General features: G+C 43.3%; 2 protein-coding genes across 3 annotated transcripts; both read right to left on the bottom strand.

Annotated features, from left to right (window-relative positions):
• Window positions 1-1052: 1052 nt before the first annotated feature.
• trarg1a (trafficking regulator of GLUT4 (SLC2A4) 1a) lies at window positions 1053-13283 on the bottom strand. Its single transcript, XM_041940767.1, has 3 exons — window positions 12876-13283; window positions 1675-1801; window positions 1053-1063 (listed from the first exon to the last, which is right to left on the bottom strand). The coding sequence occupies exons 1-3, from the start codon at window positions 13281-13283 to the stop codon at window positions 1053-1055; spliced, it is 546 nt and encodes a 181-aa protein (XP_041796701.1).
• Window positions 13284-14243: 960 nt separating this feature from the next.
• aipl1 (aryl hydrocarbon receptor interacting protein-like 1) lies at window positions 14244-21022 on the bottom strand. Of its 2 annotated transcripts, none has more exons than XM_041941003.1 (6): window positions 20848-21022; window positions 19236-19415; window positions 17734-17922; window positions 17424-17600; window positions 17187-17328; window positions 14244-16727 (listed from the first exon to the last, which is right to left on the bottom strand). In XM_041941003.1, exons 1-6 carry the CDS (start codon window positions 20950-20952, stop codon window positions 16528-16530), a joined length of 993 nt encoding a protein of 330 aa, XP_041796937.1. In that variant the 5' UTR covers window positions 20953-21022; the 3' UTR covers window positions 14244-16527. The 2 variants fall into 2 exon arrangements, with proteins under 2 accessions (XP_041796937.1, XP_041796938.1); XM_041941004.1 differs by lacking the exon at window positions 20848-21022 and adding an exon at window positions 19547-19678.
• Window positions 21023-22759: the final 1737 nt, after the last annotated feature.

The raw sequence follows: 22759 nt of genomic DNA, 5'->3' as shown, positions 1-22759 counted from the left end.
AGGTGAAAGGAAAACAAGGAGTTGAGAGATGGTGGGATGTTTGGCATGCGTTTCAGTATCTGCCAGAGCAGGCAAAGAGATTTAAAGGGGGGGGGGTGTTAGATGGTTAAATCACAGTCCTCACACATTCTACAGTGGCTGGACTCTCATAAGTACACAAATCACTCTTCCATGTGCAAACCCGTTAGCCTCTCTGACTCCTTAATAAGAAAAGAGACAACTAATAACAGTCAAAACGAAGGCAGAAGTTTGGTTATCTACATTCAGGCATGCAGTTGGTCTCGCTTTTTTTTTTTTAGTTCAAAAAAATAAATAACAAAAATTAAAAATGTGTTCCCTGCCCCTTTTTCACAAACCCTTGAATTTCCATTGATAATCCAAGTGCTGACAGAGCAGCCATTGTGACAGTCTTAACAAACCCAGCACCACTTGGCATACAAACATTTTTAGAAAATGTACATCTATATATCCATATATCCATATTTCAAATATATTTGTAGCTGTATATGCTTTGAATGCAAGAGGTTCAGTAAGGAATATATGAGGATTATATGCAGCAGTCCAAAGTTTGAAGTCCAAAGCCAGAATCGCTTTTTTCAAAGGAGCCCCAACCCAGACATAGAAAACGTCTTTGTCTTCGTACGTAGATCACTCTCTTCATTTTAAGAAGTCCATTATTCCAAAAAGAAACATTTAGGAGTCCTGACCACATACAAATCTGCTTTTTCCCTTTCCTCCGTTTTAACCTGAACAATTCTACATCAGGTTTTTCGTTATTTTTCTCAAGCAAATGTTACTGGATTCTAATGCATGCATCTCTGAAGGATTTTTTCGTCGGTTTACTTGCTGCAGTACCCACTCTCATGAAGTACCTATTTTTTTTATTTATTTATTTTTGCATTCTGAGGGTGTTCATGGTGTAATTACCATATGGCATGAAGTTAGGAATTGTATTTATCTATTTATTTTTTGGAATGGGCTTTTTTTTCCCCCCCTTGTCGCATCCGTGGTTTGGCTTTCACGGTTCAGTGTCTTCCCTCGGGTCCTCTGTGTCACTGGCTTACTGTAAAAGAAAGAAGGGAAGAAAGTCAGGCCCGACCCAAAGACAGCTTCATTATTTTGACCGGTGTAGCTCAAGTGTCCAAGGCTTTGAGTAGCCGCCCTTGCTGCACAGTCAGCCCCCTGCCCCTCGCTGCAGTGCTAAATCAGTCTGCATACACACACACACAGAAGGCTTGGAAATGTGCTGAGTTTGGACATAGAAAAACACACATCTCATGCTTGTGTGGTAGTGTCATATATCACCCTGTAATCGTAATGCAGTAGCTATTGTTTGTTGTTGGAACACTTAGCTTTGTGTGTGTATGTGAGAGACACATGCGCACACACACACCCACACACACACATACACATACACACAGATACACCATACATCATTTTCAAATGTTTCTCCCTTTGCAGATTTATTAGCTATACTGTAAACATATAATTCATTTTCTGCACAGCACACTGGAGGCTTCACCAAACACTGTATGTAAATATGAGTCATTATCACAAACATGAAAAAATGCTGTGGCAGGTTGACATATACAGAATGCAGCCTGTCTGTTATTTTTCAAAGTTTACATCATTGTATTTTAAAATGTGTCCTTCCTTTGCACTCTGTTTCTGTACCTGAAACTGAGACGTAGACTATGATGATGACAATGCCCAGGACGATGGAGACGATGCTGAGCAGACGAGCCAGTCGTCCCAGCCTCCGGGCCCCGTCAATATCGCCCACCTGGAGACTGTTTCTGGACTGGAGACACAGAATCACAGGGTGTTACCAAGAGAAATGTCTGGCTGATTATGTTAAGCAAAAAATTACAAGAGTTTACATTGCAGCCTTGTGTAGCCAAAATGAGACACAAACACTTCATCTTTTCCCCCCTCTCATGTTCCTCAGTCATAAACCCACCACACTCTTCTAGTTGCACAGTTTATATCTGGTTAGGCAGTCTGCGAGCAGCCTGTCTGTGTTCATATTTCACTCATTAAGTAAAACTCCCCAGTGAGCCTCACTTTATCAATACAAGCCACCAGCAACAAAGAAAACCTTTATATATCCATGAATCAGCAGTGACCATGTTCAAACTATCAGCGCAATGTAAAAAGAACACCTCAAAATAAAGGGATGTGCAGTTTGGGTTCCACGTACAGAACCCAGAGAACGTTCCCTCCACGGTACAGAAGCCTGACTCCCTCCAGCAGCTCTCTCAGAGTTACACTTTAAAATATTTATTGGGTGGTTTTCCGTTAATCCACAGACGAGTTATTTTAAAGGGGAAGCGTCACACATGCAGCGCAATAATGTTGACTTTTCTGCCGGGTGCTGTCGACTCCCGCAAATTAAATGACACCAATAATTTATTCCCAGCTGCGGATGGTGAAATTGTCTATTTCAGACTGGCGGATCGGGACTGATGGAAGGATGTGACTTGCAGCTGGATGGAGTCGGTGAGCGCAGCCGCGTGAATGGGTCGTAGATCAGCTTAACGTTTTATGTATATTGCTTTATGTATGCTGCAGATATGGAGACAGGATGATTTATGTGTATGTGTGCGAGGGATGACAGATGGATCCTCATTCCTCGTGCATTGCTTTCCCATGTAAGAGTCCCAAACACAAATCTCATTCAATGCCACTATCACCTAGTTAGCCTGGGTTTGTGTTTCATTTTGGCTGCTTTTAGTCTGTGACACTGTCAAACACATACTGCTGTACACATACACAAGTGTGCAAAAGCCAACACGCACTCACACACAAGGTCTGACTCTTGTCATCTTGTCATCGATTCATTCATGAAATGTCGATTTTCTCTCTTCTCAAGAGTTTTTATTTCATAATGTATTGCCTTTTAAATATTTTAAGTCTCACCTTTTATATATCTCACTTGAGGTATTTCTACTTCATGAAATAGCATCAAAAAGTAACAAAAGTGTTTAGCTTGTTCCTCTGACCTCCATTGTCGTCTGCACTGAGCGGCATCTTCCTTCAGATCCAGCCACCGGGAAGCATTCGCTCCCTCAGAAAATGTGTATTAATCCATTGTGGATGTTTGAATAACACTGGTTAAAAGCTACAGCTCAGCTGTTTCATGAACTAACTGAACGTTTTTTGATAAATGAAACAATATCATCAGGAAGCCCACACTGGGTTAGCCGAGTGCAGCATTAGTGCTCAAAAACACACAATAATCTCATGATAAGAATGCGTGACCGGTTCTGTGCTTCACACAAACGTGGCATAGCACCTAATGACTAAACAGAGTTGTGTTTCTCTCCACACTAGACAAGAATTACAAGTTGTGTTGAGGTAAGAAACAACAACACCGGACACAGGAGAGCTGGAAAAACACGGCCTGGTCTGATGAATTCCACTTCCTGCTGCCTCGCTCTGGTTGTGCGCCTCAATTCATCCATCACGCTGAGGGAAAACATTGCAGTCTGGTGGTGATGGTGTGATGGTGTTGATTGTGTTTGCATGGCACTGACTAAGCCCCTGTATAATGAATATTATACAGGGGCTTAGTCAGCACCTCTGGCCATCTCTTTATGCAGCAGTGCCAGCATCTGACAGGGTTTTTTTAAAAATAGGATAAAGCACCAAAACTGTCCAGGACTAGTTTCATGAACAAAGCAGTGACAGCATCGTATGCAGTGGCCTTATCCACTCACTGCATTTCAATCCAGAGCTCCCTGGGCTCTGTACACTACACCAGCTGGTGTGTCAGCCTGGGTCAGCATCCCTGTGGGGTGGATTTAACTACCTTTTGGGTCCATGCCCCGATAACCTGAGACTGTTCAGAGGTCAGACTCAGGGGGAAACCGAATTAAATGGTGTCACTCACGCTCTGCATTTAACCGAAGAGCTACAGCGAACAGCAAAGAGAGAGGCTGAGGAGATAAACCCATGCGCTGAACTCAAACCTCCCATGCATTGAGGCCATGTGTTTGCTCTTACGCCTGATGAAAATTTTAGGAGCTGTCCGTGGTGCTGAATGTGTCTTGAAGCTGTGTGCAGTACAGCAGGAAGTTGAACTCTAACTCCTCTCATCTATTTTGAATTACGAAGCTATATTTTTATGGGCTGTTTCACGATAAAGATAGAGTGGTATTAAATGGAGAAATCACTACCTGTATCCTAAAATTAATATACTACGGACAAAATATGGCCTATTAAAGCCAGCTCAGCTAAGACATTGTTGCCTAAAGATTCACCTCTCAGAGGGAGGGGTTTAAGTAGATGTAGTTACAAAGAATGTGACATGGAGCAGAGGTTAGTTACTTCAGTGGAAAAACATGGCTGAAATTTGCTAGTTTATCATGATAAAAGCACAAAAGTGTGGTGTTAGTATTTTTTTTCCAGTGACTGTGAGTTTTGCATTGCTCCTTAAATTGCAACACATAGATGGATCAGACTGTACAGCAACTCCCACCCAAAACGACACATTTGAAGTCACAATATGTCGTGTGTCTCCTCGCCTCACTAGCTCAGTTAATACTGCAGAGTTGGGGTTGCCTCAGCATGAGATAAGATTACACTGCAGAGAGAGAGAGAGAGAGCTCTCCCTCCATCCTCCCTGATCTCCCACTAGTGACTTCATCCTCTCACTCCCATGAGCCTCTCTGTCTCCAGGCTGTCTCTGGTGTAGTCAGATCCCACTGTGCACTTGGTGCAGGTGGGTGGGGACAGCGAGACCCCGGGGTGTTCCACTGAACCAGTGCACTAATGAGCAATAAGCACACTGATGTTGCAATCTGGTATATATCACTGTATGTATGACATCTAATTTTTAAAATGCTCTTATTAAGGACACAAAATATGTTGTTGGAGAGTGCGATTTCCCTTGAATGTTAGTTGAGAGAGGATTTGTCACGTGTCATGGCGAGTTGTCTCTTTTCAAAAGCAATGGTAAGACAAAACAACATAACTGACGGAGGTAATTTTAAGAATAAAGACCTGCTTCAAATTTTAAACCCTTCAAGCGGGCAGTCTTTGTGACTGAAGCCAGAAAAGCGAAATCAATGCACGTGTCAGTCCGGGCTCCTGAGATCTTTGTCTCTCACTCTCACACACACTTCAGCTTCTCACTTCCAGGACTGCAATGTGAAGCTCTGGTCCAAACACGGTCCCAGCGGAGCCCGTATCGATCTGGACTTGCATCGCAGAGAAAAGCAGCATCAGCACCTTAAATCAATGCGGCCTCTTTCAGAAAACACAGCCTATTCAGCCCGCTTAATGAGAAAATGTTAATGAAAGCGGGCCAGGTTTGAAGAACTATTTGATATTTTTGATGAAAAATATTTTCCATCCATCAAAGAAAAACAAGAAAAGAAAGAGAGAATGGCAGCCTTCTGTGTTAGCATCCTTCTTTAATACGCCCAGCCTTTTTTATTTTTATGTTAGCCTCAGGGCCGGCAAGAGATTTAGTGTGTGTGTGAGAGTGTGTGGTTAGTGGGAGGCTCCCCTCACTTGGCTGATGTATGTCTATATTGATTCACAGAGAGAGTAGGCCTGGTCATATTTGTTTTCTGAATGGGAAATTCTACCCTCAAAGTGACTTGTCCAGTGCTCATTTTGCTACCAGTGTACACAGCAGCCACACACACACACACACACTACTCTCTCTCTCTCTCTCTCTCTGTAGTGCATGTGTTCAGCAGAGGAAGGTGGAGGCTAGTAAGTCAGTAAGTGCTCCCTCTCTCTCTTGTCATTAATAATGGAGGGCCAGCAGCAGCCTGGTGGAGAGGGACAGTGCACAACCAGGAGCTGCTCGCTTTGACCAAATTAAATGGATTTATTTACATTTACATCCACTATTTCCTATAAAATGTTCATTTTTTTTTTGCTTTCAGGCTTTTGATTTTATGTGGCCCTCTTAAAAATGTATTCCCCAGTGTGGTACGGAACTTAGCAACCCTCTTTTTCACAAATTCAGTGTTGAGGACGATTTATAATTTAGTAATCGTCATTTTTAAGCCCTACATGAGGGGGAATAAGCCTGTTGGTCGGCCGCTTCGGCCTTGTTGTGTGTAAGGAGCATCGTAGCCTCTAGGGGCCGCTAACAGGGCTTTTAGATTCAGTTTTTTTACACCAGAATCTCCATTAAAAATTGCAAACCACTCAGTGTGGTCAGATGATCAAATCTGTCAGACCCATGATGGCAAAGCTCTCATTCTTACAGCTGTAAAATGTGTTCTAGCTGCTGCTGCAGCTCATAAATTTTAATTGTATTTATATCTAGGTTGGCTTGTGAACTGGAAACAACGTAGCGTCGCAAAAACACAAGGCCGTAATGGTGTATGCCTTATTCCATTTAGCAGGTCAGCAATGAGTGAGTTTCACAATGTAGCTCATAGCACAGTACACTGTTATCAAGATTAACAGAGCATGCGGCTATTAGTGATGTGTTTGTCAAAGGGAAATTACATTATCATATACAGTACATCTACAAAGTGTCCTGTTCAGAACAGGGAAAAGACATCTGTAACTAAATAGGTATCAGATTGATACAGGAAGAGGAAGCACTAATGACCAATCAGGAGAAGGTTTGTCCTGATCCATCAGAGGATTTGAAACGATGAGCAGACAGTGAGAGTCCAGTTACACACTGAATGCTTTTATAGTTCCTCCTACCTCCATGTGACGGAAAACTAGATTTGGACAAACAAGACAAAACTTTAACCAAGCAGCAACAATCGGGGCTGAAAAATGAAACCAGTGCAGAAACTGCAGTTCCTCAAATGACCACTTGAGGCTGGCTCCAAAAGTGAGTCAATTCCCATAGACCCCCATATTAAAATACCCAGATTATTCAGCAGAAATAAACATGTTTACAGCCTGGTTTTTATATACTCACTCGTTTAAATTATATTAAGGCTTAAAGTTATGCATAATTATGGGCACAGCCGCTTTGAGTGACAGCTCACCACTATAGGCAGAAACCTATAGGTTTCAGCCTCTTTGCCCATTTTTGGATTAACATTTAACATTTGGATAATGTGGGAACCAAATTTCATGTTAATCGATTCAATAGTTCCACAAATGTTTCAGTCTGGACTTATTATTGACAACTGTGGATATAAAACTTTATACTTTGTACATCAAAATCCCACCAAAACAGCAACAGATAGCGTTACCTGCCTCTATGTGTTACAAATGTCTGTAATAAGAAAACTAATAAAATGAAAATGTGAAGAATGTTTGGCAATAAATAAATATTTTGTTGCAGTACTATTCAGTTTTCAACCAATAGTAATATCAAAGCTCCTTCTCGTAGGATTTGAGGCTTTCTGAGATTGGAGGCTTCTGGCGCATCAGAAAAGCCCCTACAGTACATATCTGACTGCGCCCCTCCCCCATTCCCCGTAAAGCTGGGTGGTGCTCTAATGCCATCAGTCCACCCTCATGACAGTGTTAGCTTTCCATATATTCCGTTTCATCCACTGTGGAATGATAAGATCATCACTTACACAGGTTTAACACTGCAAATAATAAATAAATCTGTTTTCTAATATAATATGAGCTGTCTCCGGTTTTCTCTCGGATAGGCTTCATACTATTGGCAACAACAGTATGAAGTGCTCCCCCCAGTATGTCTGCAGTATTAGATTGCTAATAAGAAGTCATTTACCTACACACACACACACACACACACTCATCCATTCAGTGCAGCACTGCCAGTCCATATTTCACTGGCAAATCTGCCGAGCGTGCAATAACGCTCCTGCAGTTTGGCCCTTCCCATTACTGGGATAGGTTGATCTGGGCAGTAAAAACCCCCTGCCTCTCCAATCCCCATAATTGACTGCACATCTTCAGTGTTTGCCAGGCACAAGCCTTCCCCACCAGAGCATCTGTCAGAGGTCTGTGGCGGCAGCCGGCTGGAAGTTGGCTTTCAGGTGGTCCTGCTGCTGGAAGTGGTGGTGGATGAGGACGGATGTGACTTTCGGCGGCCCCGTTGTTAGCAATGCACCATCTGCCAGTACAGAAAGATGCTAACTCTTTTACAAGGCTAAATGAGACCTCAACAGGTTGTACTTAATTATAGCTCATTTTGGCTGTTTGCAGGATTAAGACACAGAGACCTGTCCCGTTGTCTGGCGTCTCCTGTCTGTCATCGCCACAATAAAAGGGGTCATGTGACAGTGTGACTCGCTCGGCCGTTCTGAAGGTAGAAGTAGGCAACTAAACCAGTGTGATTGAGGTTAAAGCTTGAGAACAGGAGAACAACCTGAAGACACAATATTGACCTACTGACACCTACTACAGTTCAGGCAGATATGGAGCATTATTAAATTCATTTGCAGCTTTGTTTGTGTCCTCCTTTTAGCTGTATTTTGGTCTCTACCAACTCCTGAGGGACATATCTGGTCTTTCAGCGGCTCCGCTTTGTCCTCAGGTTTGTCGATAACTTGAAAAGAAGGTGGATGAAAGTGGAGTTGAAAAAAAAAAATAGACCCAAAATAGACTAAAAAGTCTGTTCTATAAAACTGCATCTACAAGTGACCCTTTTTCATATTAGACAGCCAATTGAGCCGTTTTCAACATAAAAAACACAGATGAGTGCAGCTTTAAGGTTATATTTAAGTTCACACACGATGCTTAGACAACAACAGGCAGCTGACTTTGTGGTTTAAATTTTAAAATAGCACGTAGCGCATAATGTATAACAGTACATAAATATGCTGCTCATGTTGGGGAAAAGTTTCCTCTCATCAGTACAATTTTAAAATCAGTTGAGCAGTTTCTTGTCTTTCTCTTCAACTTCCCAGCGGTGTCCATTTCACACGGCCGAGGAGAATATCAGCACTTAGCAGCGTCTGAGTCTCGGGCTGCGCATCGTGTGGCATCAACCACATTACTTTTGATTCGTTTGTTCGCAGCGAGTGTTGTGAACCTCTGTTTTCCTGCTGTGACTCACTTGCACTTATCTGACATCACTGTGGTATCTGATTCAATTCCGTTCTAATCCAGTGATAGGAACTACTTTATAGCCATTTGCTGTCTCTCTCACACCCATCTGCCCTTGTAGCGAGTGATGTTTTGATCTCCTTTGCGTGGCCCGTATCCCCTTTCCTTGCACCCAGGAAAGAGAGAGGATGCTGATCGCCGCCACAGAGTTGGCTAACTGCTGCAATCTGCCCTCTGCAGAGAAACTAAATTGACTTCTCTCGCCTTCTATTGAGTTAGTGGGCGGCTCTGGTTTCTCCCTCCTTCACTTTTCTTTCTCCTGCCCTCTGTCAAAGCCTCTGTCTCTCTCTCTCTCACACACACACACACTCTCCGTGCCATTAGCCAGCGGCTGACTTGTGAATGTCAGTGGGTTCATGATGATGGCTCGGGGAAGTACATGCCGTCTCGTGGATACTGCCTGATATTCCCTTTGGTGTGTAGTGCCCACAGGAGTGATATTACAGAACTAATGGGTTTACTGCATTGCCTTTGCCTTGTTTCTCTCCAGATCTGAGTGTTGGCTGCTGTACAGTGTCAGGAGTAAAGTGCGCTAAAAAACACAAATGGCTGCACCACTAGCAACACAGCTGCCATCAGCCAACTGGAGTTAAAATCCTGACACAACAGAGTTAGTACTGGTGCCGCTAAAAGCCTCCTGGTAGAATACTACCAGACACTTAATGCAAAGGTCAGTCAAACGGCGCATTTATCTGCACTGCTCGGTTACAGTAGAGTCCCTTCTCTGCCTCTGTTTGCATGTAACAAGACACTTTGCTTGGTTTTGTTTTGATTGAGCCAGTTTTTTTTTTTTGCCAAATGCAAAAAGGGATTTTTCACCTGAATGTGCTGCTCACTGCTTTTATTTATCATTTTATTCCATTTCTGCTAACAGGCCCCCCTAAATCCTGCACATTGGACCTTTAACTAGATATCTCATAATATCAACATTCAGTATTTAAGAAACTCCCCGGAGACATAACGCTGCCTCTCTGGAGCCCCTCACACTTAACTAGCTGCAGTGATGGTGGCCCACCCTGAATTTGCCGATTTTTAAATACCAGCACTTGAGGGGCTGCTCCGTGGACACACACAAACCCTCACTGTGTCATATTTCATTCAGCACATCTGTTGCTTACAAGCCTTACATGCTATCAGCTTGTGCGTGTTAATGGTTCAGTTTTCATACGTCTTGAATACACGCGTTGAAAAGGGTGAAGCAACCAAACTGTTCCACAAAACATCTGATTTAATGACCTTTAAGCTTATAACTAAAAACTCACAAAACAATATAATACTGTTTTAATGATGTAATATGAATAATAGTATAAATTTAACCCAGTGACAAACTGTGGAGATTCTGATAAAACAAAAAAAAAAAATCTGTTTCTAAATTTCTAAATTAGAGCTCCTGAACTAAAATGCAGCATAATAATAACTATATAAGGCTGTTGTTCAAGGACACTCATAAACAATCGCAGGGCCTCATCAGCAACAAAAGACAAAGCACTTTAGTCTGATTCAGCAGGAGTTTTGACCCTCATTTACAGTTTCAATACTTCGGTAGACATTCGATTTTTGCCGCCTGCAGTGTCAGGACTGGAGACAATCCTGCTGTGTCATGTTATGTTAATGTACGTCTGTGTCACTACAGATATTTTTCAGGACACATGCTGCACGTGTGTGCGGCACATAATAGCTCATAACGACAAATACCTTATTGATCACCAGGCCCGAAGTTAGGTCTGTAATTATCGGACTGAAATTAACATGGAGCTACAGGCATTTGCAGTTCTTATCTCTTAAAACCTTGACGTGTTTTTATTTCACGCATTGAATTTCCAAGCTCAGTTTATCCACATGTGAGCGTACAGTGACGGAGGAGTGTGAAGATCGTGACGGCTGGGAGGAGGGGCATACTGATAGGCTGGGACAAATAAGCAGCTTTTGTAGGAGTTTGTTCTAGTGGGATGTTTTACTGTATCTACTTGCACAAATGTCATTTGAAGACAAAATATGGCACGTTTAAGCTTAGTGTAGAGGCTGGAATGCCACTTTTTATTCATGTGTTTTCAGCTTTGCTGCAATATCACTGGCAAACTGCACAAGTTATAAGCACTATATATGTCTGCCAAAGTGAAGCGAGTGTCACCATCAGTCAGGTACAGCTGCCTTCATCAACGCTGCTCATTATCTGTAGTTATTTTTATTACAAAATCATCAATACATCTACATTACACATCTAAATCAAATATGAACCAATCAGCATCTCACTTTATTATTTCTACATTTTACACTGGCTGATTGAAACAGGCTCCAAACTCTTCCTACAAGCCTTCAATAACAAATGACACGTTACTGCAGACCTCTCGCCATTGCAGAGAGTGGAAAGAGTGTTGTATAGACCACTGGTTTCCAGCCTGGAGGTCCTGACCCCGACTTGGGGTCTCCAAAGCTTCACGAGGGCACAAGGCCTTATTGATTTTAAGGGGTGTAAGAACAAAAAATCTATCTATCTATTATATAAAAATATCAGGAAAACTCATCTCTGATGACACGTTCACAGGGAATCTGCTCAAAATCCATCCAAATCGCTCATTTTACGCAAACTTCCTGCAGATATTGAGTTCACTGTTTGGGTTAATTGTACAGTTTATCAGACGTTCTGTAGTGTTTCTGAATATAATATGAATTATCCATAAACAGGTGTCACTCCCTCAGTGGTCGTCAGTTTCCTCAATGATAGAAAAGGGACCCTTCAAGGAAAAGTTTCGGTGTAAACTGACTGGGGATTGTGTCCACAGATGACATTTATTGAATGGAGAGCAGCCGCCTGACGTGGCCTCTGCGTCTCAGCTGCATCTTGTATCAGCGTTTCTCGCCTCCTGAAACTGTCAGTGAGAGGATTAATCAAGTGTCAGCTCCTCTAAACCAGAACGACCAGCAGCTGAGCAGCAGGCCTGAGATCATTTAGAGTCTCAGCACTGGGAGAGCTGATGATGCACTGAGCACTGAATGTGTGTGTGTGTGTGTGTGTGTGTTCCAGCGAGCCCTGCTATTCATGAGTTGATCAGGGACCACAGAGCCACCTGCACTGCACTTCAGTCAGGGAAATGAATTTTCTTTCGATGAAATATGCACCATTTAGAGGACTTCTGAGCTCATTTGAACTGTCGGCCAGACTAATGAAGTAATCTTCAAACATCACGCTGGGCTCTGTTAACTTCGGATGCTCAGTTTGTCGTTATTTTTTGTATATGTATTTCTTGCTATCCTAATATTTATCTATTCGGGATGAATAATCGCCTCCTGAACAGTTTCATGACCGCCCTCTCCGTGACTAATATTGCTCTTAGCAGCATCCACTTTCTCTGAAGTGTCGCTCTCCCTTTCTTCAAATATCAACATGATATTTAGACAGCAGTACATGCAAACAACTTAGGTAAACATCAGGTGCAGAGCATAAAACCATAACAGATAGCTGCAGAATAGCATTATATTAGAAGGCATTTTGACTTCCCTGTCACATCAGTTATACAAATTTGACATTTCTGAACCAGATTATGATAAGCGCTTTGACACAGCGCTCCATACAGATATTACACGCATGTCCCTGTTTATGAAGTTTGACAAACAGCATGAACACAAAATACCCAGTTTTTGGCTCTAGATTCCTGCATCAGCTGACATGTGACATTAATGTCACATTCAGACATGGGGCGTCCACTGATGGTGATGATGATCATGGTCAAAAAAAACCCATTCCTCCTCCACCCACCCATCTCTGCTGCTCCACTTTTTGTTCCACAATAGACTAGTGTGGCTCTTTTTTTAAGTTTAGGTGACCCACAGGGGCAGTTTAGTCAAGTGACACTCACCATGATGGAGTACACCAGTGCGACAATGCTGACGGGCCAGACGGGGCAGAAGCAGGACAAGATGACGAGGATGAGGTAATCCTTGGGTTTCGGGGTCTCCTGGACGGTCGCGTTCCCGGTGGAGGAGCGGCTCAGACTGACCTTGGACGGGGAGAGGGGGGCGGCGGCGGCCAGCTGCCCGGCGGAGCCGGATCTCACGGCCACGCTGTGGCCGTTCTGGTCCGCCTCCAGGCCCTTGTCGCTGTCCATGTTGACCGTGAAGGAGGTGGACATCTTCATCCCATTGCCCCCAGGCTCGGTGGTCAGCGCCAGCAGTTTCTCCGTCTCCTGGGAGTCCGCGGGCGGAGGGCCTCCTCCACTCTCACCCAAGTTGGACTTCAGGAAGTCGGTGTCCGTGTTGATGGCCATGTTCCACTCTCACTTGTACCAAATTAGATCAGAACAGGAATATATACATTAAAAAAAAGATTTAAAACCGATTAAAAGGCAGGAGGCACCGACATCCCATAACACAGCTGAACGCAAGTTTTCACAACTGATCTTTCAAGTTTGACTGATGGAGGAGGGGGATGACCGGCAGAGGAGCGGTGGGTGGGTGAGGATCAGATGATGTGAGTGGTGATGCCGGCTGGGACAGATCAAACCCCCTCACAGAAAAGATAAAAGGATTCCCGTAGATGTCATTCCTCCTCCCCTTCACTCACTGTCCTTCACCTTCCTTCACATCCGCCGTTTGACTCATTTCCGAGGGGGGATCGGATCAGAAAAAACTCCCCTCCCCTCTGGTGCATCCGAAGAGGACCGGTTCAGTCAGAGGAGTCCTGGATCCAGTTCCACCACTTTCCCTTAAGTCTGCGTGTTCATTGGAAAGTAACCTAAAGGCCTCTTTGTCCCTGTGAGAAGACAGGTGGAAGACAGGTGAGGCGTCTCTCTCAAAGCAGAACCCCGCACGAGCCACTTTCTCCTCTTCTGTGTCTCGCGCCGCTGCAGCACAGCGACTGTAGTCAACTTGGGACCAGTGTCAATTTCTCTTTATTAAAACACAAGACTTCCGGTCATGAAACACAAAATAAAAGCTTAATTTGCCAACAACGGGTTTGAGCACCGAGTAAGTGGCAATAATTAGCCTACACAATGTGCTCTGTTTGACTATATCATTTATGTTAAATTGAAATATACTTGTTTCTGTTATTATTAAAGACTTACAGGGATCTGCTGGAAAAACCTTTAATTGGGAATCAACAGTGTCCGGTTTAAAAAATGTATTTTTACAAAGATTTTAAGCATTTTTCAATTCTACATATTATTACAACGTATTCATTCAAGTTTACATTTATTTTATGTTGTTATTATTAAAACGTTACGATTTGTACATGTGCTCAGCAGCCTACCCCAAAGTTGTAAACATGTTCAGGCTAGTTTTACAAGGCAACATGTGGAAAACGACAAAACATTATGAATACAATTATGAATAATCATTATTCATGCTGCCTGTACAGCCTGCATAGCTACTGCGCACGTAGCTCAGACGGAGGAGCACATTTGGCTGGTAGTTGCAGAGTTGCTGGCTCAAACTCCTCCTCCTTCTATCCACATGCCAAAGTGCACTCAAGCAAGACACTGAACCCCAATAACTCCCAGAGACATCTGTATGAGCAGGGAAGAAATGTATCTTTATCTGAATAAAAGCATTTGAATGCATTTATATGAAAATAAAACAAGAAGTAATCCATTTTGAAGCAGAATACAATACATGAGGTACTTGTATATAAACAAAAATAATTAGGAGTAAAAGCAAAGGGTGAAGACCAAACAAACAAAATCATTCAACTTGATTTATTTCTTTTCTACTACAAGCTGACATTTATGAGTTTTATTTTGAACACACGATCGTCTTACTTCCGGCATGAAATTGGCTTCCTCTGGCTAACTTGACGGATCTCATGTTAGAGCAGGGCAGTCTGGTACGGAGCCCCCTCTCCTCCTCCTCCTCCTCCTCCTCCTCCCTTCTTCTCGTCTTCTCACCATCAGCACCAGCGGTTTGTGGAGGAAAGCCAGCAGCGGATTGTGCTGCTATGCAGAATTTACTGTAGCCCCGTCGCGTTTCGGTCCTGGGGCAGCGCGCTCCTGCGCCCGACATCATAAATCAAACTCTTTCTGAGTCAATTTTCTAAGCAGCACTGTGGAGATTCAGGTGTGAAGATGAATAAAATATTTTACTGGATCTGGAAAGAGGTAAATCGCATACAGTCTCTAATGAGTCCTGTATGAAAGCACACTTTTTAGCCTCCTTGTTTACTTGCCTCAGTCTGTAAGACTGCATTAGTCACGATGATTGTAGGCTGGATGCTTAAATGTTTAATCACGACCGTCCGTGTTTTTTCCCCCCTTTGATCTGCTCCTATTGATTTTCCTCATCATTAGACTGGTGCATTAGCGTCTTCCTCATTTCCTCGAGCCACTGCTACACTGCACTGTGACCTGTGGTGGTGATGGGGGGGTGATAGCGATGAGTGGGGGATTCCCTGAATGAAACTGAGCCTTCACTGTGATGCCATAACAGTATTGATCCAATATTTTATCTCTTTGCACAAACATGAGTGCATTTAAGCGTGTTTTTCAGTGCATGTATCATGCCCCCCCTTCGCATTGAACTCCCTCTGCCTCCTTGCATCTCTTTCTGTTGTCACTGCCAAGGCTTTGTCCCTCCTCGCTTTGTAACAAACACTCTGCGATAAGCTCCTTTAGGACGCACAAAGCAGCAGCAGATCATTTATTTTTACGAGCCCCCTGACTCCTCAGGAAAATGAGAATGAGCTGCTGAGGGCTCAGGTTAATTTCTCCAGCAGGGTTGCACATGGAGGCAGAGGAGTAACTGTGGTCAGAGCCCCACCTTGTGGAAGGACAGTGTGCTTACAGGACAGGGAGAGGTGACTTGGTTTTAATGTAATTTAATACTACTAGTATCTAAAAGTGATATTTTAGAAACAACATAGCCACTACTTCAGTTCGTTGACATAATTTCAGGAAAATGGTGGCAAAGTGTGAAATTTTTGTAAAAACTACAATGATGGTGGTGCTGTGCTCATATAACATCTGGTGGGACATATTTAAACACAGCAGTTTATTAGTGGCAATCAATCAGGGATGAAAGGGTGATTTTTTTTCTATACATGACGAGGAAATAGTCCAAAACAGTATCACAAATAGGAAGAGTAGTAAATGAATAGTTTAGCATTTTGAGACACTTTCTTTCTGAGTTAGACTGGAGGATTGATAGCGCACTCATGACTGTGTGGTAAATATCAAACTGCAGCCAACAGCTGGCCAGGAAAGAAGGGGAAACAGCGATGAAGTCTCTGTCCAAAAGTAACACAACCCACCGACCAGCTCCTCTCAAGCTCGCTAATTAAGTTAAAATGGTGCTGGACGGTGGATTTTGTTGGACAGAGCCAGCCAGCTGTTTCTCCTTTTTCCCAGCTGTTTAGCTGATGCTAAGCTAAACGGCTGCTAGCTCCAGCTACTATTCAGTGTACAGGAATGAGTCTCATTTAACTCTTGACAATGATGTGAATTAGCGTAGTATACCTTAATACAACCTCAGTAATTGTTATTCCTTCTTAAATCAATAACCCGCTGCAGCCTCTCCCGGTCAGAACATGCCCTTGTACTTGCTCTTGTCCTCCTGGTTCTTCTCTTCCATGCGCATGTTGAGCACAGCCAGTTCCTTCTTCACGGCCTTCTTCATGCCAGGGTCCAGATCCAGCACCCTGCTGAAGTCCTGCCGGGCCTCCGCCTCGTTCCACACTTCCACGTGGGCCTTGGCTCGCAGGAAGAAAGCCTTTTTAACACCTGGGGGACATGATACAATGCAGACGTGTTTGACAGCAGCCATCATGTGAGGGACATCTGCAGCTCTAAAGTATTCAATCAAGACAGAAGTGAGTCTTTTCCAACTTAGTTCAATTCACGTGTGGATCTATGAACAAGTACAGACTGTGCATGCTGGAGAACAGGCACCAGACCTTTTAGGGTCAGACTTTTATAGACATATGAAACATACATTTACAGCTACTATTAAAAACTGCACACACACACACACACACACACACAGAAAGTGAAAACACACCCAGCTTGTTAAAGGCTGAATAAACTGTGAGGCTGTATTGCTTACACAGCATAACAGTCTTTCACACTCATAAATCAACTGGCTGAAATGTGATTATCTTAGCAAAGAAAACTTTCACTGCTTTAAAAATGTCCATATAACCCCTCACTCCATCATCCGATCGGCGTGTGTCGGTGCCAGACCTGGGTGCTGGTTGATAATGTCGCTGGTGTGTTCAATGACCTCGTAGTACTCCTCCATGTGCATCAGACACTGGCAGTAGTTGAGCGTCAGGGTGTTGGCCATCTTCTCCAGCTTCAGCCACGGCACGTCCCACGCTTTCTCCTGAGGGGGGAGAGCAGTTCAGATCCACGTCCGCACACACTGTTTCATAGAAGCCAATAAAACTCTGTTGTGGACCACTTGTTGGAAGTAGTCACCTTCGTCTGAACATTCTTGATGCAGATGATGGCCTCTTTGTACTTTTGTGTGGCCAGCTGGTACTGTCCTTGTTTGTAGAGCTTGTTCCCCTGGCCGTGCAGCACGGGCACGACCTTCAGCCTCTCCTCATCACTCATGGCCCACGTCTCCCTATTGTACTCGCTGGGCTGCTGCACCTGTCAGTCATACACATTCATTTTCACTTTTCCACAAGTTGTAGTATTTTAAATCATACAGCACGGAACTGTCTTGGTGCCCTAAAAACCCCACTAATGTGCTACTTCTGTGTTCGCCTCTGTTCTTTCTCACCCTGATCAGCTCCAGGACAAAGTAGAGGGGTTTTGGCTCCTTCATCAGCTCGTCCAGGTCATCGTAGCCAAGGCTGTGGTAGGCGAACATGTTGGCCATTCCACACGTGTGGATGTGCCAGTCGACTGGGTCTTTGCCCTCCGCTATGCGCCTCATACTCTTAGACACGAGTGGATAAACACCAGTGTGCTGGAGAGGAGAGTCAACATTCAAAATAGAATCACTAAATAACAAGGATAGAAGTGGATGAGCAACGCTAGTGTCTCACTGTCATGTAACTGCAGGTTTTAAAATTCTTCAGATCCATTGTTCACTGTTTATGGAGCAGCTCCTGGATTTATCTGTAGATGACATCACTGCAGTTTGTTTTTGGCTTTTAGGCTTTTGGAGAGATTAATTAAGGATCACAAGCCAACCATAAAATCTGCAGAATTCTAGAATTAATGTCAGTTTTACGTAGGTCAGTATCACGAATTACAACTTTATCTCTTCGGGACTCAAAAACTGCCTGAACAAACTTGTTTAAAGGGGTTAAAATGGAATAAACCTCAGGAAGAGCAACAGAGGAGGGATCCCTCTCGCTGATGATGATATATATGCAGCAGATGTTGTGTGTAAAGAATAGATCAAAATAGCAAAACACATGAAGAATTTAGATGTGCACATTCTATTTTATTGTGTTTTTCCCCTTTAATCCTTGCCCCCCTTCCTCATGCATCACTGTGGCCTTCAGGGAACAACATGCCGACTCCGCCCTCCGCTGGATGTGAGAGATACTGCACAACATATGCAGCGGAGTGTGGTGCAGCCACGTTGTTCAGAGGAGTGAATAAACGCTCTAAGCCCCATCAAATCTAATCAGAATGGAGGGCAGTCAGCGGTGCTGATTCAGCAGGAATCAGAGCCGATTAGGAAAAAGTGAGGCTGCTGCAGATTAATGACAGTATGCCTCGACCCATCTGTCTCTGACAAACACACACACACAAATAGAAACACAGACCAGACACAACAAATTATAGATTACATAAAACCCAAATATTCAGAGGAAGCAACTTTGCTTCATCACACCTGTCTCTGGCACACACACACACACACACACACACATATATATATATATATAAAAGAGGTCACACAGAGAAACACATTCATGAGGACAAAACATTATTCACAAAGAAAATATGCAGAGAGTTCAAAGTGAACCAGAGAATCAGAGTTTTAATTCATAGATGTTTGTCTTAAACCACATGTATTATTATTATTATCATGTGAGTGTTTCCAGGAAGGTGCATTACATGCACATGCTTTCATGTTTCAGCTTTCACTGTATAACTGGAGCACATTAAACTTGTCTTATTGTGCTGTTTTGTTGCTTGTTATTCAAAGCAGAGCCTGTAACTTCCACCTCTTCAATGTGTCGTAATTTTGTACAAAACAAACAGTCAAACGTGTCATGAGATACATTGGGCAAATTTATATTTACACGTATGTATTTCAGCACTCACAATGATGTCACACCAGAACTCAGCCACCTCACCGATCCTCATGGAGGACAGCAGGGTCTCCCAGATGTCCAGTTTAAACATGTTGCCGATCACTATTTCCATGGGCGTCCCCACCACTTTGCTGTCATCGATCACCGTACGGTCGTCATCACACAACTGGGTGCGGAAGTGGAACGTCACCTGCAGTGAAAAGAAAGCGGGGGTAATGCTTAATTAGACCTGTGACAGCTTTAAGATTGGACAGTGAGTCTTTCGGGCTGCACGAGGCAGCTGAAATAACATGTTTGTAAGAAAGGCCAAATAGTTGGCACCTGAGCTGCAGGCGATCCCAAATACCAGAACATGAAACTGCATGAAGGAAAGTTGCCTCAAGTCAAAACTCTCTGACGGACAAAGATAACATGTTTTGTTGAACTAGTGGAGTAAACACAGCCATACGTCAGTCTCAACAAAAATATTATGTCATGAGCTTCACACGTCTCAGTTATTCAATGGGGCAGACAGACAGGAGGAAGGACAGGCGTGCCAAGGTTGCATTGTTGTATAACGTCCAAGGAAAGCGAAACCACTTCGCAGGACTGTGTGCACACTGCGGTGCAACAACTGCTCTTTTTACGAGCCTCCTCCATATTTCATGATCGCAATGGCCTCATATACAGTACCAGAGCATGCCAGTATATGAGCCGAGGATGATGTCAAGCACTATTAGGGAACATTCAGGAGCAAACAAGTTAATCTCTCAAAGAAGATGAGGCTGTCCCTCATAAAAAATTAACTCACACATTGTGTAGCAGCACATTTTAGGTTAGACTAATTGTACCAAACCTGGTGCAGATGATTCACCGTGTATTGATTAAGCTCTGAAAACATTGTTCTCATTAAAGGGGCATTTAATGATATATGTCCTCTATCAGCCTCTACTGGCTGCCAGTGGGAACTGCAACAACATGAATTTGCCACCCCTCCCCCATCAAGCTCTGCTGCAGGGTCTTAAATTGACGGAGTTGGTCGGGAAAATGAAATCCATGAATCTTAAGTAATGAGGCCGTGCATTAGCAAAAACCTGTTCAGACGTTAACAGAATATATCAACAGGCTAATAACAGTCTTGTTATTGGCCTGTTACTCATTGCTCCTGTAAGCCTTGAGCCTATGTAATTTATTAGAAAACAAAAGCATGTCATCTCACCATATTAAGTCTTCATAATAGCCAAAGACATGATTCTCTGAGTTTTTGAAGTCTAAAAACACTGTTGCTCTGTTTTGCCTCTGCGTGGTCATATGATGCTCGGCACAGTATGATAACTCTATCAGTGCCTCTAATTAGATTTAGAACATTAAAACTAGCTTCATGAGATGTAATCATCCTCTTTAATTTGTCCAGAAATGAAGGAAAATACATAGCTGCTGTTCATCTGAAATGTGATTCAATCAAATGTCTTTGCTGCACAGTAAGGTGAAATAGCTGCGGAGTCACACTACTTAGGCTATAAACGATGAGAGCTAAGTTGGCCAAGTCTAAGAAATGAAGTATGGACGGGTTGGTGTGTGCCTATCAGCTATGTTCTAGATTTATCAGAAAGTGTAAATAAAGTACTGAAGGCCTACAGTACCTTTGCCCCAGTGGTGAGTTTTGGGATGTCTCCGGTCCCTCCATGCAGGATGGTTTTCTTGATTCCCTCCGAACCCAGCAACAGCGTATCCTGCATGTCCGTCATCTTTGTTCTTTATTGGTGTGGCTCACCTTATAGTACCATGCATGTATGTATCTTATGAGTAAATCTGTGTGTATGATGTGTGGAATGTATAAATGGGTACGGATGGCTTGGAGGTGTTGCTCTTGGTGGATTAGGTTAGGTAGGGATAATGAGATTAGAAACTTCTCCACCTCTCCTTATGTTTCATCATCTCTCAGTCATCATCCGCACTTTCTCTAAATACTGTCAGACCCCAGAAACATCCAGAAAGGAGGCGAGACAGAGAGCCAGAAAGAAAGCAGCGTGAAGTGGATTCAGTTTTTGGAAAAAGTGCCTTGTACAGGGTTTTTTTTTGTTTGTCTGTATGTTTTCTTAGGCGTATGTGTTGATGGTGTGTGGGTGATGAATCCAACCCTGTTGTATATACACCATGCGACGACAAAAAAAGTGTGTGTGTGTGTGAGAGAGAGAGAGAGAAAAAAACAAACACAAATAGGTCTGTGAGAGTAGGACATGGTTTCCATACCAGAGGAAATTTCCTGGATTTATGTGGATGTGGTGATCTGAACAATGCCGAGAATACTGAGAAATGGTGGAGCAGACAATTACTGTATGTACTCTTTGACCTTGTCTATTAAACATCTGTCTCCCATCTGGGGAGTGTGTGTGTGTGTGTGTGTGTGTGTGTGTGTGTGTGTGTGTGTGTGTATTTCAAAGCTCCTGTAGTGTTTGCTAACAAAGTCTGCAAGCAGTTTGAGAGGGCAATTATTCTCAAACATTACCCAGTGTTAATGCCTTATTCCGTACTAATTGCACAAATAGAAAACCCCATAACTGCATCTTGGCAAGGCTCACAATTGTATAACTTTACAGCTTTGTGTTTCCTCTGTGGAGCGACATGGAGGAGCTAGTATTTCATCATGACTTATCAGACAAGGCTGCTGTCTTATCTCTACTCAAACAACTCCCTTATATCCTTGGAAAGTGCTGCAACATACTATCAAGTTTGCCTTTTTTTCCACCGATGTGACAAACAGGATTGGGCAACAGTTTGGTATGTACTTGGCTTCTCTCCAAGCACAGGCAGTGAGCAGACTGTATGCTCTCTTGTGGAAGAGGTTGGCAGTGCAGTGGGAGTTGGTCTTTCTGTTCTTGATCATATTGGGCCTGATTTGAAATAGCTGCTAATGTGGACCTGTGAGTCTATTTGAGGCATTTGTATATGAAACTGGACTTCACAACCCAGGTGTTCATAATTTATCACAAACACTTACAAATAATGACCCAGCAGAGGTGTCAGCAGGGTGAGGCAGTGGCTTCATGAGCAATATCATTATAATATTAATGACAGTGTGCTTTAATAATTAAAAAAAACAGGTTTTCTGTGGAAAGCCTGGGCATATGGTGGGGTGCTTCTCTTGGATGACAGGTTTGCGTTGCTATAGTAACAGCCTTTTAAATCATTATCATATGTGACTTGAAATGACAAAAAAAAAAGTGTGGTTTATCTTCATCGTTGCGCCCCTGTCTGAACCTAAAAGAAGAGGTGCCGAATAATGGTCCTGCCTTGATTTAATGATGCGTCAGTGTCCTCACCTCTGGTCACTTTTTTCTACCAGTGAGGGGAGGGAGAGCAGCAATCCATCCAACCTGTTGGAGAGGTAACACTTTGACAATTGCATGTGTTGTAACTCAGGCTTTGTGTCAGAGTGACTCATAACGCTTGCGTCACACCGCCTACACCTTTCTCTGCTGCTCTGCCTCTGTGTGTCTGTGTGTATATGCACACGCATCTCTGGATACGCTGCATGTACATTGTTGCGTGGGA

The sequence above is a fragment of the Chelmon rostratus genome, chromosome 7 (assembly GCF_017976325.1).
Source record: "Chelmon rostratus isolate fCheRos1 chromosome 7, fCheRos1.pri, whole genome shotgun sequence".
NCBI lineage: Eukaryota > Metazoa > Chordata > Actinopteri > Chaetodontiformes > Chaetodontidae > Chelmon > Chelmon rostratus.
Note: the sequence above shows the minus strand (reverse complement) of the source record. Positions and strands in the feature narration are given on the sequence as shown.